The sequence below is a fragment of the Mangifera indica genome, chromosome 2, assembly GCF_011075055.1.
Source record: "Mangifera indica cultivar Alphonso chromosome 2, CATAS_Mindica_2.1, whole genome shotgun sequence".
NCBI classification, from domain to species: Eukaryota; Viridiplantae; Streptophyta; class Magnoliopsida; order Sapindales; family Anacardiaceae; genus Mangifera; species Mangifera indica.
This window is the reverse complement of record NC_058138.1, coordinates 4,788,199-4,806,132: the sequence shown is the minus strand read 5'-3', so window position 1 is coordinate 4,806,132 and position 17,934 is coordinate 4,788,199. Positions and strand designations below refer to the sequence as shown.

General features: G+C 42.3%; 2 protein-coding genes across 2 annotated transcripts; one reads left to right on the top strand and one right to left on the bottom strand.

Annotated features, from left to right (window-relative positions):
- Positions 1-15,437: 15,437 nt before the first annotated feature.
- Positions 15,438-16,265, top strand: LOC123208469 (uncharacterized 39 kDa protein in mitochondrial S-1 and S-2 DNA-like). The gene has a single exon (XM_044626002.1). It carries the CDS (start codon positions 15,438-15,440, stop codon positions 16,263-16,265), a length of 828 nt encoding a protein of 275 aa, XP_044481937.1.
- Positions 16,266-16,716: 451 nt separating this feature from the next.
- Positions 16,717-17,196, bottom strand: LOC123208468 (DNA polymerase-like). Its single transcript, XM_044626001.1, has one exon. The coding sequence runs from the start codon at positions 17,194-17,196 to the stop codon at positions 16,717-16,719; it is 480 nt and encodes a 159-aa protein (XP_044481936.1).
- Between the last annotated feature and the right edge of the window lie 738 nt (positions 17,197-17,934).

The window sequence follows — 17,934 nt, the reverse complement described above, 5'->3', positions numbered from 1 at the left end:
GAAATTAGTGGGAAGCATAAAGGGGAAAAGGATAGTTATTTTGGTAGATAGTGGAGCTATGCACAACTTCCTTTCTGATAAGCTGGTACAGGAGCTGAAACTACCGATGCAGGTTGCCAGGTACTCGGTGGTGTTAGGCGATGACAGGAAGGTACAAGGAATGGGACATTGTAAGGGAGTTGAACTGACGGTGAGTGACATTCCAATGCAATTGAACTTTCTTCCCTTCTGTTTTGGTGGAATTGACGCTATTCTTGGGGTTGAATGGTTGAAGAAATTAGGGGAGGTTAAGGTCAACTGGAATAGTCAAACCATGAAATTTTGGTGGAATGCAAAAAGAGTGGAGCTAAGGGGAAATTCCTCACTTAGGCAGCTGGAATCCTCTCTGAAAACCCTGTGCAAATTAGTGATCGTCGGAGAAGAAGGGTACTGGATTAGACTGACTGCCATGACTGAAACAGTTGAAGCTGATGAGTCAAACCTGCACCCAGCCATAATGGATGTCTTAGAAGAATTTAAAATGTTATTCACGGAGCCGCAGAGACTTCCGCCATGACGACACCGAGAGCATGCCATCCGTCTGCTTCCAGGTTCGCAACCCCCAAACTTGAGACCTTATATATATCCATATTATCAGAAAAATGAAATTGAGAGGTTAGTAAGGGAAATGTTGCCAGCAGGAGTGGTGAGGCCGAGTGTAAGCCCGTTTTCTAGCCCAGTGATATTGGTTCGAAAAAAGGATAGAGGGTGGCAGTTTTGCGTGGATTATCGAGACCTCAATCGTATTACTGTCCCAGACAAATTTTCGATTCCCACCATTGATGAACTGCTGGACGAATTAGGAGAGGCAGAAATATTTAGTAAACTTGACTTAAAATCGGGATATCATCAAATACGGGTTCAAGCGAAGGACGTGGAAAAGGCTACTTTTCAGATACATGAGGGGCATTATCAGTTTCTGGTTATGCCGTTTGGATTAACCAACACTCCTGCAACATTTCAAAACCTGATAAATGAAGTCTTTAAGTCGCATCTTCGAAAATTCATCTTAGTTTTTTTTGATGACATACTGATTTACAGTAAGGCATTTGGGCATCACTTGTTGCACTTAAAAGTAGTATTACAACTCCTCAAGGATCACGGCTTGGTAGTCAATCGGAAGAAGTGTTCATTTGGGCGAAATAAAATAGAGTTCTTGGGCCATATAGTCTCTAAAAAGGGTGTAGAAGCTGATCCGAGAAAGATAAATGATATGGAAGCTTAGCTAGTTCCGCGTGACTTGAAGGAATTACGGGGGTTCCTGGGATTAACAGGATACTACAGAAGGTTCATGAGAAGATATGGCAGGATTGCGGAACCCTTAACGAATTTACTAAAGAAAAATGCTTTCCATTGGGGACCCGATTCACAGCGAGCTTTCGAAGCCCTCAAGGCAGCCATGATCTCAGTCCCTGTTTTGGCAGCCCCTGATTTCTCAAAACAGTTCGTCATAGAGACGGATGCTTCTGGTTCAGGCCTTGGAGCTGTATTAATGCAGGATGACAGACCCTTAGCATATCTGAGTAAAGCCCTATCGATGAGGAATCGCAGTAAATCCGTATACGAAAAAGAGTTAATGGCGATAGTCTTAGCATTTCAAAAATGGCGCTACTACCTCTTAGGGAGACACTTCAAGGTTCGTATGGATCAGAAAAGCTTAAGGTTTTTAATAGAACAAAAATTAATAGGGTATGAGCAGCAGAAATGGTTGGTAAAGATGCTGGGGTACGACTTTGAAATTATGTATCGACCCAGATGTAAAAACAAGGCAGCTGATACACTGTCAAGAAACCCCACATTTGTTCAAGAATGTAAGGCAATATCCGTGGTGCACACAGAGGGTAGCGAAAATCTGCTGCAGGAAGTGGAGAAAGATGAGAAGCTGTAACAAATTGTCCATGAATTGTTAAGCAACCCAACTTCACATGAAGGCTTCACGTTCAAAGGAGGCGGGCTGCTATATAAGAACAGATTGGTGATACCTAAAAACTCTAGGTTTATTCCTTCTTTCCTTGCTGAATTTCATTCTTCCCCCTTGGGTGGTCATTCTGGGTTCTACAGGACTTATAAAAGGTTGAATTCAGTCTTATATTGGGAAGGCATGAAATGAGATGTTAAGGCGTTCGTGGGAGAATGTGATGTGTGCCAAAGAATGAAATATGAGGCCATGTCACCGGCAGGTTTATTATAGCCATTACCGATTCTAGCTAGCACATGGGAAGATTTGTCCATGGACTTTATCGAAGGCCTTCCGAAGGTAAGACAACTGAGTGTGATATTAGTTGTGGTTGATCGACTCATGAAATATGCACACTTTACAGCCATGCGACACCCATTCACTGCCAAAGATGTGGCCGAAATATTTATAAAGGAGGTGGTTCGCCTCTATGGGTTTCCGAGAAGTATAGTAACCGACTGAGATCGTATCTTCCTCAGCAAATTCTGGACTGAACTATTTAAGACTGCTGGAACGCAATTGAAATATAGCACGACCTACCACCCTCAAACCGATGGGCAAACGGAAGTCGTAAATAGGAGTTTGGAGACGTACCTACGTTGTTTTTGTTCGGAACAACCCAAGGAGTGGCCTCGGTGGCTAGCATGGGCCGAATACTGGTACAACACATCATTTCATGGCTCAGCGGGCATGACTCCATTTAAAGCTCTATATGGAAGGGAACCACCCACACTCCTTCGATGGGTAGAAGAAGAATCCAAGGTGGAAGAAGTTAACTCAATGATCAGAGAAAGGAATCTAATTCTAGATGAGTTAAAACACAATTTACAGACAGCCCAACAGAAGATGAAGAAAACAGTAGACAAGCACAGAAGAAATATCGAATTCCAGGTAGGGGAACAAGTTTTTCTCAAACTACAGCCGTATCGATTTCGTTCATTGGCGTCCCACCTGAATGAAAAATTAAGTCCGCGTTTTTATGGTCCGTATGAAGTGCTGGAAAGAATAGGACTTGTGGCTTACAAATTGAAACTACCTGAAGGCTCTAAAATACACCCGATTTTTCACATCTCCCATCAAAAGAAACAACTGGGGGCTACTGCCACAACTCAGCCACTGCCTGGCTGTCTCAATGAAGATTTGGAACTTCGAGTTCAGCCCGAAAAAGTACTAGAGCATCGATATTCCAATCAGGGTGACCTAGAGTTACTAATTAAATGGCAAGGGCTGCCGGAGTGCGAAAACTCGTGGGAGTGCTATAAAAATCTAGAACGCCTTTTTCCAACACTGCACCTTGAGGACAAGGTGCCTCTTGATGGGAGGGGTAATGTTAGGGCAAAAGTATATGTTAAGAAGAAATCAAAGGAGAAAGGAAGACTGACAAGTGGTAGCCAGATAAGGAGAGTTCAAGATGATCAATCAAGCCAGGAAAGTATTAGGAGTCAAAGGCAGCAGGTAATGGAAGCTAGGAGCATGTACCAGATCCTAGGGGAATTAAAAGATGAGGTGACATTCTCTGAGAGAAACAGCAGGCGCGAAGGAGTGGAAAAGGAGTATAAAAAGACTTGGAGGACAGAAAGAAAATACTAAACGAATGACAATGAATGAAAAAATGAAAATACTTTTTACTACCCATTTCTGCCAATCGGTAGATGGTTATAGTCAGGTGTCGCGTGTTCGATGTTCTTATTTGTTCGTTTCTAGATCATATTCAACTACTAAAGATAGTTTTTTGGATAAGTTCTTTACTTATAGATTTTATCTGCCTGCCTTCCTTGACTTCCGGATCCTTTTCTATGCCATTTTCCACTTAATCTTATGGTTTGGCATTACTAAAATCATCCTTTGGAGCGGATATCTCTTTATGGATGAGCTTCAGCGGGCTCTCTCTCAATTTTATCCTGCGTCGGGGGGTGGGGGGTTCAGTCAACTCCCAACCCCTACTCCTCCACCAGAGAATTACGGTTTGGGGCTCATTCCGGGTGCACAAGGCGAGGGGGATCAACCAGGCTCGAATCACTATGCTTCCGGGTCCTCACAAGAGGCACATCCGGAAGGCCAGCCGGAATCCTCTCATCTCGCCCCCCAAGGCGTGGAAGGTCAAAAAAGACTCTTGTCCGTACTAGAGCGGCACCTTCGGAGGCACTGCGCTTCCCCAGCTATAATCCATAAGTATCCTTATGTTGTAGATTGGAAGCAGGAGGATTTCCATTATTTCGCTCAGCATATAGCGATTTCCGAATTAGACAGCGACACGAAAACAGACATTGAAATGGGCAATCTTGCCGACTACCTAAAAAATTATAAAAAATTGAAAACTCTCTTGGATCAGTATTTGAAAAAACGATTTGAAGATGAAGGAGGAGGATGACTACTAGAGCTTATTTATGATTTATCTTAGCGGCATTCCTTCTTGAGATTCTGAATCTCATTTTTGAATCATGGAATTCTCTCCCAGAGCTGCGGAACTAACGACTCTATTAGAAAGTCGAATTACCAACTTTTACACGAATTTTCAAGTGGATGAGATCGGTCGAGTGGTCTCAGTTGGAGATGGGATTGCACGTGTTATGGATTGAACGAGATTCAAGCTGGGGAAATGGTTGAATTTGCCAGCGGTGTGAAAGGAATAGCCTTGAATCTTGAGAATGAGAATGTAGGGATTGTTGTCTTTGGTAGTGATACCGCTATTAAAGAAGGAGATCTTGTCAAGCGCACTGGATCTATTGTGGATGTTCCCGCGGCACTTGCATTTTGGTCTTGTATTTTTGTTTCCACTTTCTTAGCAAGTATGCTAGAGCGAAAGCTCTTCAGCTGGTGTTTTCAATTTTTTTATTTGATAGAAGGATTTCTAAACATACATCATGATCTCCTGTTCTTACTTGTTTTGATTTTTGTTTTCGTATTTCGGATCTTGGTTCGCGCTTTATGGCATTTTCACTATCCAAAATGGATAAATGTACCTGAGATCGTTTGGACCATTTCGATTTTTCTTTTTTGTGGTTTTGTTTTTTGTGAATGGTTTTGGGAAACAGCGGAGTGCGCGGGGCAAGATGGTTCCTCGTCGAGCTCTGCGAATTCTACGCCTGACGAGGACACCCTTTTTTGGCAGAAAGAAGTGGAAACGAAATTTCGAGAGTTCTTAAAAGAACACAATTTACATATACCACGACCTCATACCATCCAAGAACTTCGTGAAGAAATCTGTGGTAAAAATGAAACTAAACTTCATCTTGCTCTTTTTATTGAAGAATATAACAAAAAGAAAGATGAAAGTGAGCATTTTCAGAAGATTCTTTTCAAAATTCAACAATGGAGAAGCGAGGGTCGATAAGAATGTACTTTTTCTTTTTTCCGCGAGGGCCACCATTTCGAAATGCTATTGATTTTAGGAGGACTATAATGAGGAGGACGACAGATCCATCACAATCGACTAAACGGAAAGTCGCCCAAATGGGGAAATCTTGGTTCAAACCCAATTTGTGAGTAGGCCTTCTTAGTGAAGAAAAGAAAGATGGTTTACTGAGATTTACTCTTGCACCTTAAAGTTACTTACTAAAAACAAAGGGAAAGACAGCGGATGCGCGACATCCTTTTGGTTCCGGAATAGTCTTATGATGGACGATCCTCTGCTCTCTATAGTTTATTGTAGGTGGAAATGTCCGTACAATTTTCTATTGTACAATGCTCGCTTCCCGTCACTATTGGAGTGAGTTAGTCTGTGTGCACAACATGTGCTGTGTTCGCCTAATGGGTAGGCCCCGCATGTTTGTTTGGTTTCGTTGAATTGTCCGCGATGAAGAAGTTGTCCAAAGATGGGATGTCCCTCGCATACGAATATACAATAGCCTCTCGTAATCCGAATTCCTTTATCCGAGAGGTTTCCCGGGTTACATTCGCAAGTCCCACCTTTCTATCTGGCGAGCGCAGGATAGGTCTTCTTCTTACTTCTGGTATTTCGAAGGGGAGATTGATTTGAACCTAAATCCTTGGATCGCCTATGTGTCTATGAAGAGGAAGGTTAAGCTAAGCCACTTCTTTCGCCTTTAGCGTGACAGTAGGAATGTGATCTTTGCCTTTAAGTTTTTACTTGGCACCTTGGAAGTCTAATCTATAGAACCGGATAGGCTAGGCCAATTAGTTAGTGTGGTTCGATAGCTTTTTCTCTTGTTTCATCAGTTGCTATTGGCCCTGTCGTATTAAAGCATGGCCTTGTGTGAAGGAAGAAAACGGCGCTATCGAATCCGTTCTTCGCGAATCCGCATTAGCGCAAATCCGATCTTTTCGGGGTTGAAGGAGTAAGCGCAGCTATTCAATCCGCATCTGGCTTGACTGCTGGAAAGCTTGACTTGGCTAGATGGGACGAGCGACGGAAAGTCTTCTTTTTTCTTAGTCTTCTCTATCTAAAGGGAGTTTCGATTCCGCAGAACCTATAGGAGCAATAGACGGAGTTAGTGTGGTATAACTCTTAGTAAGGCGTAGAGCAGTAGCGGTCTTAACTTTTCCTGTTACAGAATCGACTCTGAACGCTGTTCATGGCACGGTTAGCGGTGAAAAAGAATAGCGATTGTTGAATCAGTTTGCTCTTTCGACTGTGATTGCTCTTGTGAAGCTCTGAGGTGAGGTTTTATTCCTTTAGGAGTGAAGGCAAGATCCGACTTTCAATCGAGAGAATATCCCAGCTAGAATAGCAAAAGGATATAGGAGAGACTAGGGAATGATTGGCCTTAGCGATTCTTCACTCCTTTTTCATAGCTAACCAAGAGTGAGCTTATTCAAGCGGATAAGAGAACGGAAGACAAGGCGACAACATTATGTACTCTTTCAGCAGATCATAAGCGAGCCTGCTTGTTGCTAGCCTTGCAATCATTCATCAATAAAAAGGCGGAGTTCGATATGTGGATCGAGTATAAGCCAGGACGCACGAATCTAGTGGCTGATGCGTTAAGTTTGTAAATCTAATAAATAAATAGAAGAGAGGAGACTCCCTTGTTTCTTTCTCCTCGGATCCGGTCTGTAACCCCCCGAAGGGGAACCCCGGGATCGCCAATTGCCCTATCTTGATACCTTTTAGAGAGCCTAGTCGTTTCACTCTGCCCCCATCAAAAAAAGATATTGCAGGGGCTTCCTGACTTAGACATGAATCTAAGGACCACTTCCTCTTTTGAATCCATAAAAAAAAATTGCTATACTTCCAGTGCCCTTACCCCGAATGCTTTAGGAGTTACTGCTTTTAAAGAATAGCTTTCTGAGTTATTGAGTTATGACTTAGGAGTGTTGGGAGGTTTCCCATGAGTTCTGAGTGAAAGCAGTAACTAAATTGCTAGAGAAAGTATAAAAAACTATCCTATCCTCTTTCTTTTCTCTTTACATATCGGTAGGTTAAACAACTTTTTGGCCTGAAGACTTGAAAGACCTTTAGTTCACACCTCCTAGAAAGAGTCTTGTATCAGAAAAGATGTCCTTCTCGTAAGAATGGTAATTTCTTCTTTTTTGTTAAAGCTGAAATAGATTCATAGTCCATCTATTTCTCCTATTCTAGGATAAAATCCAGATCTGATTTCATATCTTCTCTTTCCCATACCATCTCGGCTAACTTCTGCCAATTCAATGCCTTTCCACTCGTTCGATGCCTGTGCCTATTCACTAGTACTCTTTCCCCTGTTCCCTTCCATTCCGGCATTCACATTCCATTTTCTTCTTCATCTCACCTATGGACTTTGCTATTCCCTGATTCCGCTAAGGCTAAGGGTTCACTTCAAAAAAATTCCATTTTACCGGGATTTTTGGTCATCAATGTCTTGACTGACTGTTGTTTGAACTTCTCCAATGCCTCCTTCCTCGACTTCTAGGCTTGATGAAAGCGAGGGCGATAAGGACTTTCTTTCCAAAGAGTTAGACTTTTATCCCGGTGTATGTGAAAAAGTATACATACATCTCAGAATACCACTTCACGTACTCACAACAAGAAAGTGCCCAATGCTTTGCTTGCAACTTCTTGGTGAGGAATAAAAACCTCGTCGAGCAACTGAAAAAAGGCAGTGCATAGAAGAGAAGGAAGGAAAGAGTGGTTTGAGGAATGCTGTGCGTCCTCCGAAGAAGTATAGTGGTAGGGTTCTACAACAACTTTTGACCAGAGAACCTGCCTCTTCTTCCCGTACTAATCAACCAATTCTACCGCCTTTGCGATCTTGGAATAAAGGAACCCTTAACTCACTTGAATCACAGACCTTGCTAATGCCTTTGGTTTTACTATACTATAGGAGTCACAAAGTCAGTCAGGTTCTTAATCCCATGCTCTAACGCTCTATCCTGTAAGTCTGGTTCTAGAGTAAACTATCTTCTGTGAGCTAGCCCCGCTTCTTCTTCTGCGATAGATCTTTCCTCTATCTCCGATCTTCCTATTGGGTGGATCCGCTTAGATAAGTTATTCATTTCATTCCTTCGGCTTTCTTGAACCGGGAATGAACCATAGCTCGGAACGGAATGAATTGATATGATACGGAAGTGCGAAATGAACTAATCGAGGACCTCCTTTGAATCTCTTACTCACGCTCTATGCCTTTGCCCACTGAACAAAACTGATTGGATTGATTTTCATTCCAGTTTCAGCAAAGGTATATTGCCCATATCCTGACGACTAAGAGATAGAAAGCCCGTCGTCTTACACTTCTTCTTCTGTGCTTAATTCCCCTTTTCTTTTTTCAGTTATTGCTAATCCCGTCTCCTTTTCAGCCAGGTCTCTTGCTTATGATGGGATAAATGCTTGACCCTTACCTACCTACGAGACATCTCAATCGTGCCATTTGAGAGTAAAAGCTCCATCCAAGACATTCAATGAAGGGCAATTTACTATTTCAAGAAAGTCAAATAGATGCGCATCTTAGGTTGTAGATGTTATTTTCAACTAGTAAGCCTCTCCCCAGTGCTATGGCTTTTTCTACAGTCTCTTCCTTAGAGCATGGGCTTTGGGGGATTCAAATCTTCTATGGCTATCTTCTAGTATGCGGTTAGGGCTTTCTTTTCCCATGGTTGCAGTAAGGATTTTTCTAGCACTTGAGAATGTGAATCGATTTTCGCTTTACCTCAAGCCTATAAGAAAGATACCTAGGAACGAATCTCCGTAGTGAAGGGTGAAGAGGAGTCTTCTATCCATTCATTTTTTTCTGCTTTGAATAGCGGAGATAAATGGTAACGAGCTAAGCAAGCAAGTAAACCACTTCTCTTCCTTGCGTAGGCGAAGTGAGTTGGCTGTTTCGAGCTAGTTACCGCTCCGTGGGATAGAGTCGGAGAATCTACTTCTTCAAGGGCTTTAGAATCTTGTTACAGAATACGTTTTTAGGAAGAATCCGCTGCTTTCAATATCCGCTCTTTGAAAGAAGTAAATGGACAAAGCCTTTTTGCCTTGCCTTGATTACCACCCGACTTGATGACGCTCATCGAGCAGGAAGTAGACCAGCCGTCTGAAGCCTTCCCCATTTCCCTATCCTCAGATAACGAAGTGACTGCACCAAAAGAGCACACAAAGCAAAGGAAGGGACTCACCAAGCAAGGGCGATTGAGGATTAAATCAAGCATAAAAGACATACCCGAACCGAGGTCTTTGTCCCCCAGTTCACGACTCAAAAGAGTTAAACCTTACAAGTGCTAGGAAGACTTTAATTACCAGTCCTTAGGCCGACAGAGGAGTGAATGCATGGGATAGATTAAATTAACTATTCATATGCCTCTCTCAATTCCGATTTCATGGACATCTAAGATCAGAAAAGGAAAGGTCAGGTAAGAGATCCACGTGCATTAGATCGGCCAATAGCTTTGTAGATTTTGTCTAGTTTTGTTCTGGTTCCTTAATCTTATCTCTCTTACGACTTATTCTTCTATCTTCTCTTTTGATGTCTTCAAAAGGCAATTTCGAACGATGTGTGTTAAGCAGATGCTCTTTGAGAAAAAGGGGAACGCCCGTCCTTTGAGAAAGAAAAGGTTCCTAATTGAATTACACCTGCCCTATAATAAATAAGAAACCGGATTCGTCTTCGGATGAGGAAAGTCTCTATACTTATGGCATAAGCGATGCTGCTAGTTAGCAAGCCTTGCCATTCGGATTAATGGAAGATCATCCTAATGAAAGCCTGATTCTTCCCTTCTCAATGTTTGAGATGCCCGGCGGCAACTCGGATCTTATGTTCTTTCTTTAGATGCCCAGCTTATCCGCCAGTTGTCTGGCTGCAAAAGGAAGAGGTTCCAAAAAAGGCACTACTTTAACTTGATCTTGATATGGTGGTCCAACGCGGGAATATGCAGGCCAAGTCCCTTCCATGAGGGTACCAGTGATTAGAGTGCTTTGATCCCGTGGTAGTTCTTCTGCCTTCGATCTAGTTCAAGCTATTGAGAAGTCTCGTTTTCTTGTCAGTGTGAGCAAGACTTTAAGCAATCCTAATCTTAGTCAAGCAGTCCCTTTCTTTTTGAATGTCCATCCAAGCTAGCCAGTAGAAAGAACTTGATTTTAGGAAAGTCATCAGGCAAAGGATAGAAAAAAAGCTTTGGCAAGTCTTTTATCAACCTCGAACTCTTAGATAGATCTTATATTTGTAAGGGAGTACAGGTAGATTAGTCTATTATAGATTACTTCGTCGGCCCTTTTGTAGATTCAATCCTCTTTGTTGAACGTTTCCTGGATTTACAGGAGAAGACATCGTCGTAAAGGAAAAGTCTACATGGAACTGGAAAGAAGTTGAGAAATTAAAATGTTACAAGGGGGAGGAACCATTGAATTAGATTAATATCAGTTTGCACTGTGACCGGAGTATTCGGACTAAAGGGTGGATTTCGTGGCGTTTATACACTGCCCTGATGCCTCCCCATAGATCCTTAGAATCTAAGCCACGGTATAGAAAGATTGTATAGTAGCTAGAGTAAACAGAAGGCTGTCGTCTGCAAAGAAGATATGTGACACTCTTTGACTGTGTCGACTAACCACAACTCCTTGGTTCGAACCTTCCTTTTCCACCTTGTGAAGTAGAGATGATAAACCTTATGCTTTCGTCTTTGTCTTTCCGGGATTGCATACTCCATAATGGAAAGAAGCGAAGCTATTTCTGTGTAATTAGCATTACCTAGCTCTAAGACTAGGGCTATGAAAAGCATCTGTCTAGTGCTGTACTGACTTACTTGACTTAGCTCAATAAATGCCCAAAGACTGGTTGCAAGTTAGTACTCAGAGATGTGGGGCATGTTCCGGACATCTATCTGTCTAATCTATTCTGTACAGATATATAGCTGGTGGGAAGCAGGCCAGTTCTGTACGTACACTGTCTGTCTAAGAATCTGTACGGACATCTCTGCTTACGGACCTTTCCTATAGATACGGATATTAGACTGGTAGGACATAGGCAAGTAGACAAGTATACCGAACATTTCATTTAGTCACGTACACCTAGCAAGTGGGAAAAGACCTATAGAGACGTCCATCTCGCAAGTGGTACAAAAGCAAGTAGTCTGTACGGACAAGACCTTTAGATACAGACTTTCCCTTAAGCTCTTAGTTCATCTTTCCCTACGGATCTCTTTCAGGTCTTTCTGCATCTTCTTCAGTTGGCACCCTTGGGACAACCTTCCACTACTTCTGTGCTAAGAGAAAACCGTTATGCCAGTATGCATTCCCTGTGTGGGATGTTCTCTCCGATCATACTCTTTTAGCTGATCGCTTCCTTTCTCACCACTCCTATCTTTGAGTTGGACTTGACTTTAACACTTTCACAAAGGAGGTTTGTGGAGAAGTTGCTTTAGTTGCAGCTGCTTGACTAGTAGCCCGACCGTAACAACCGAAAGGCATAGACTAGACGGAGGAGCTCCCCTTATTCCCGGGTTATGAGTTCAGAATGGAACTAGGATTTATAGATATGCTTTATATATCCCCTGCGGATGTGACCCCAGATCTCGATAAGGGCCCGTTTAGGCCTTCTAAATGCGTGAAATGAGAGTTCCTTTGTCCCACCGCCAAATAACACAACTTTCTTGAACTTTAAGGAGAAGCAGATCGATCCACGAAGGTTATTGGTTCTCTTGACCTTAATGAAAGAGTCTACCAATCTCGGGTATCAACCGGCTAACTCTACGCATAAACGGCTGCTGTTAGAATAGCTACTCTTCGAGCAGGCATCCAGTAGGAGAGTGTTCCGACAACCAAGGCATGGCAGCTCGGGCAGTCATACGACTAGCGAGGTAGTTCAGTTTGATCACAGTCCGTGATGTGAGGGATAGCATCGAGAATAGTATTGTAATGAGAAAAGCGGGGGTTGAGCGAGACGGGATTGACTGTACTCGAAATCATTTTATCACTGAGTTTGCAACAATGGTTGGCTGCTTAAGGCACAATAATTTGGTTCAGCTTCAAGGATGGTGCTGTTAAGGATCGGAATGAGTCCTGGTCTATGAATACTTACCCAAAGGTAGCCTGGACAAAGTCCTTCACAAGAACACCAGTTCTGCAGTTTTCCTCTCCTGGAAGCAAAGGTTGAATATAGTTCTCGGAGTTGCGTCTGCTCTTTCCTATCCGCATGAATAAGAGACAGATAATTCATAGGGACGTGAAGACTTGCAATATAATGCTTGATGCAGAATTCAATGCCAAGCTATAGTTTGGCAGAAGTCTATGAACATAGTTCTATGACCAAGGAAGCTACAATACCAGCTGGTACAATGGGATATCTTGCTCCTTTTTATGTTTATTCTGGTGTTCCATCACAGAAAACTGATGTTTACAGCTTCGCAAGGAGGGGTTTCAATTCCACCGGGAGGGAAAGAAAACTAAAACGGATTCAACTGAGGATGATTCGCCAACAGGTAATTCTTATACATATGAATCTTCTACATCTTAGTTTCCAACAGATTATGCTTCAACAACAGATGCTGATGCGCCGAAGAGGAGTAAAGACAGAATTCAAAGAGGTGGATAATCACATTTCTTAATAAAGCCCAAAAGCCCTATAGCCCTTCGGACTCAGTCATGACCCTAAAAGTGTCGGAATGAGTTAAGGACGAGATAGGGTGTCCAGTCGTATTGGTAGGGATACCTATGCTACCTTTCTTTTTGATTTATCCCCGGCATACTGCTTAGCAAAGCAAACGGTAGGTCATAGACTGGAGCAGACAGACCCTGCTACATCGCGATCGTGATAACTATCTTCAAGCGGATCAACAAAGGCGAGATCCGCTCACTTGCCCACCGACTCAATCAATCGGAGGTTTTTTTCCTCTACTTCCACCGTGGCAGCCTCTAACTCTAAAGCGTCAGTCTATCTAAAGTGCGCTTTTGGCCGATTCCTCGCCTTAGTGCAATCAGTCCCTTCAATTTAACTTACATAAACCTACCCTTCTTATTCACGTGAAAAACAAAACCCTAATAAAAGAAGAGACCAATCCGCAAGGCAAGGGACTAGTGCAATCAGTTACTTCTTTGCCATACAAATGCGGAGATTCTGTTGTTGGGGAGATTCTGCTTCTTCTTCCTTTCCAGGGGAATCTGGGCTCTTTTCAGCCCCTAAGGACTGCTACTTTGATGAATGAAGCCTAAGGTCTTTATTCCTAATGCTACTACTACTGCTATTGTTACTGCTTCTGGGAATTGGCATCTTTCTTCAGAGGGGCGGAAAGCTTTCCAATTAAATGAATGTGCTTGCGTACTCTTCTTTTACTATTATACCTCCCCTATACTTTGACTCTAGCCTGCCCGATCCATAGCCCTTGGAGCAGAACTCCAACTTTTTCATTTAAACTGCCATTGCAGCTGGAGCCCTACCCCATGGAAATTCCCACAGTAACTGGCTCGAAAGGAGAAAGCCTTACTACTGGCAAAGCTTACTTTTTTTTCTGCAATTAGAGGAGAGGGGCGTACCTTACCATTTAGACTCCATGGGCTTCTCTAAGCAATGGAACGCGATGCGCTTACTCTGAACATGGATTGCCCTTTACTTTTTGACCTTATCGAAAGGATGGAGGATAAGAAAAAGCTTATAGTTGGTCCGTGGACTGTGTAACCCTGATAGGTCTTTCCACCATCGGTCAGATTGGCCTCGTCTTTTCTTTACTTGCCTATCATAGACAAGACAGGAACAGATTGGTCGCCTAAAACAGGGATCCTGCCGGTAGCTTTTCTCACCTCTGTCTTATTAAATTTTTATTTAGAAGATTTAGATAGAGCCTTCGAAGCCCGCCTTCCACAAGTTCCATACGCTCGTTATGATTATGAAGTCTTTATCCCGGGGAAAAACTACGGAATTATCAGTTCCAAACTTTCTGGAACTAGAGAGCTTGGGTTATCAGTTAAGGTTACGGGTCTAGTCCGCGGAAAGAAAAGAAGGATAGTTGGTAAAGGGGGCCACCCAGAGTCGAAGTCGTGTAACCGTGTAACTAAGCACATAACGTATAGGATAACTATAAAGGCTTGTATGGCTGAATTGAGTGGAGGAGCTAAGCGCTGCGCTGCTGCATATTAGAATTAGCCCTTCTTCTCTTCCCGCTTACCGTCCGTACTGTATGACTGTATGTAGGGAACACCGCCTCATAAGGTCTTTGATCTGTCTTTCCATTTCCAATACACCTGTGTTAAGGAGTTTCCATGAAAGCTATGCTATGCCTTTTTACCTCTCCCTATACGCTGGCTGTATCGAGTGTATCGTCCATGTACGTATAAAGTAGGAGCACCTAAAGCTATGACTTGCAGAATATCCGTAATAGAATGCATCTCCTGTTTTGAAGAAAGGGGCGTCCAGGACATCTTATAAAAGAAAAGCTAATGCATCGGTGAAAACAAAACCAGAGTGGGCGTGGTTCAGGTTTTGAGTTTAGGCAATGTACATCTTTGCAATGTACAATTGTAGTCGTTCACGTTTTCAAATGAAATGATTAAAATAAGCTAGCTCATTCATCTCCGCATTAAGAAGAACTACCCGTTGGTGGAGAACTCTTTGACCCGGTCAGTACCAGATGAGAGGCATTTAACTCACATCTATCTCATCTCCACTCCTTGTGTACAATGAATGGTCGATCGTGTACCTTTCTTATTATCCCGATCCGATCACCTTCCTGGAAAAAGAAACTCTTATTCACATCGATCGCTCACATATAGCATGGCAGCACTTGCGCCTTTAGTTGCTAGTGGCTAGTACGCATAAGTGATTTCCAAGGGCGGGGCATCCATCCAACTAAATTCATGGGATTGTTCCTGACGTTTCTAGTGCTATTAATGAACAGTTATAGGATGATTATGATTGGAGTTAGCACTCTATTTAAGAGTCGTTTAGTTTATACTCATAGTTCGTCTTTTCTGTTTCTTCCCATTATTTTTACTAGACATTTTTGTACTGTTGAATGTTCACTTGTGCAACTGTCAGCTGATATTAACTTAATCTATAAAGATTTGACGGATAATCTTCAATTTAGTATGTCTCGCAACCGATTAGCTGTTATTCAACAAAAAATTCTTTCTGGTTTATACGTTCTATCTCCGCTACAAGTTAAGTTCATAAAGAAGGCTGATCTAACTCTGTTTTTACGCGATACGCTACCTGATTGTCCCGATATCATGCTTGGGACAGGCTCAGATCCAGATATGATTTCAGTGGTTATGCCTGAAAAAGAGGATTTATTGGTATTAATGGGATTATCCCTAATGTTATTTCGTCTTTCTCATGGTCGCTTGCCAAAAGATGGTTACCGATTAGAAAATCTGGTTGATTCTTTTTATTACGATCTTCAACAAATGGGAAAGGTGGATAGACTGTACAGGCTTGACTTAATGGCTTCATTAAGGATAATTCCAATCAGTCTTATTTTAGATAAGGTTAAGCCTTTTGTTGGAGATGGTTCAGTTTATAAACTCATTTCATCTTTCCTTTTTCTCCCTATCATTGATGATAATGGAAATCATAGGTCAGATATAAGCTTTGGTGGTATGCCACCAGTGGGTGAAATCACCAGGGTATTATTCAATATAGTCTTAATGGACATCTTCGATCGTGAGTTTCCCAAAAGGTTTCCTGGGATTGCATTTTCTAGATTCATCAATGAAGTTTTTATTTCGACTAGAGGAAATGATGAAGTAATCTTCGACGAGAAAGCTGGATATGCGCTATTGGAAGAACTCAGTCTGGCTGGAAAGATCGTGTCTATTGGATCGGGTGATGATCCTCTTCCGTGTTATTATAGAAAGATTCTTTTTTTGGACTCTGATAGTAAGGTACACGTGTGCAATCCTATAGAATATTATTAGTAGCTGGGCAAGTAGGAGTTCCAGTTCCTGTTATTACAATCGGCTTTATCTTCGCATCCTTTCTCTCTATGCTTTTCAGTCTTCCCTTGGGAAGCTTAGAATTGTCTGCTGGGATTGAACATGTGACCAAAGCCCTTGCTTGGAATTCGGATAAGCAAAGGAGAGTACGAATTAGAGCCTCACATTGCTTCCCTCTGCCCCGGTCCTACAGCGATAGTTATCTGTCATTTTCTTTTGGGTCTAGGTCTTTGATGCGCATCTTCATCAGTTCTGGATATTTATCCATTAAATCTGGATACATTGTCCATGTCTTTCTAGTAGGTATCTTCTCGTCAGTCTTAGTTTTCTCGTCTAATGTAGGGTTAGTCTCCTCTGTTGGTTCTTCTTCTTCTTTATCTAATAGCGTTCTGTCTTCTGTAAGACAAGTCTGTATCTCTGTAGTGTGCATCCTTTAATCTGTATTCTTCTTTGCATCAAACTGTGATTTCATCTCTTTGTATCTCTCGGCTATCTCTCTTTCCTTCTGAGATAATTTCTCATTGAGAATTTGATTTTCAGTCTGTAGTTGTTGAACATCATTCCTTAGTGATTTGATTATTTGTTTTCCAATGTGATCTAGGCTAGACAAGTCTATGATATCAATTGGATCAGTATCCACCCAGACATCTCTGTGATATACTGGTATCCTCTTGGCCCCATGCTTAATCCCAAGCCTGACAAATGTGTCCTTCTTGATGATGTTAAGAGTGTGCCAATCAATCCGGAAGTTGGCTTCCACCGGTACCAGTTCTGTACGAGATGGGTCCGCGTACTGTAACTCAAACCATTCTGGATAGACCTGGTTTTTCGCTGGTCCCTTGTACTTGAGAACATTGGTGCTATCTATTGAGATGTAGAAATAGGATTTCGGTGCTAAAAAGTATCCTTTCATGACTCTGTCCTCTAGCTTAAACTTACCTAAGACAGAAGAAGAAAGAACTTCTTTAGGTAGTGGCTGACCAAGCACAACAGAGTCCCTCTTCAATTGCTTTTCCTATCCAGATCCAGGGACGTGTAAAGCAGCCATTTCTATTAAATACGATACCACCTTCCTTCCCACTTGAAATTGATTCAACAATCGCTTCTTTCCCAGCTGCCCATTCGTTCACAGTCGATTCAACTTAAACCAATGTCACATGTCTTGTGAGCATTCAACCATGAGATTCTTTCTTTTGTTCACATCAGATCTTTCCCTCTGGGCTGGGATATAATGGAAATAATTCAGCATCTGCTTCACTGTATGCTATCTGGGTCAGTTGGGATTGGGATTCTTAGTTCTTTTTTATTTGATTTTCCTTCTCCTTTCGTTGGTGATTGGATTGGCTAATTGCTCTAAACTCTCTCTTTGTCGATGCTCGTGCAGCGGAAGGACTTCTTCCTTATAGGCTGATAGTAGCCCCCCAACCTTGAGCAATCGCACCCAACCTTGCGATTTTGGCCTCAAGTCGGATTCCTTAATAGAGGGTCGACAAAAACGACTTTTTTTATCTGGGCTAAAATGACTTTTTCCTTCTACCGATCCCAGTTCGGCTAACACGAGGAAAGTCTCCTCCCTTTTCAGGGGCACAAGCTTTTTTTTGTAATGACACTTGGGATCCAATCATTTGAGCCGAGTGTGGGTATTCTAGTA

Bases quoted from the DNA above. Each gene is read 5' to 3' on its own strand.
- LOC123208469 (XM_044626002.1), top strand. From the start codon at position 15,438: ATGTCTCGCAACCGATTAGCTGTTATTCAACAAAAAATTCTTTCTGGT.
- LOC123208468 (XM_044626001.1), bottom strand. From the start codon at position 17,196: ATGAAAGGATACTTTTTAGCACCGAAATCCTATTTCTACATCTCAATA.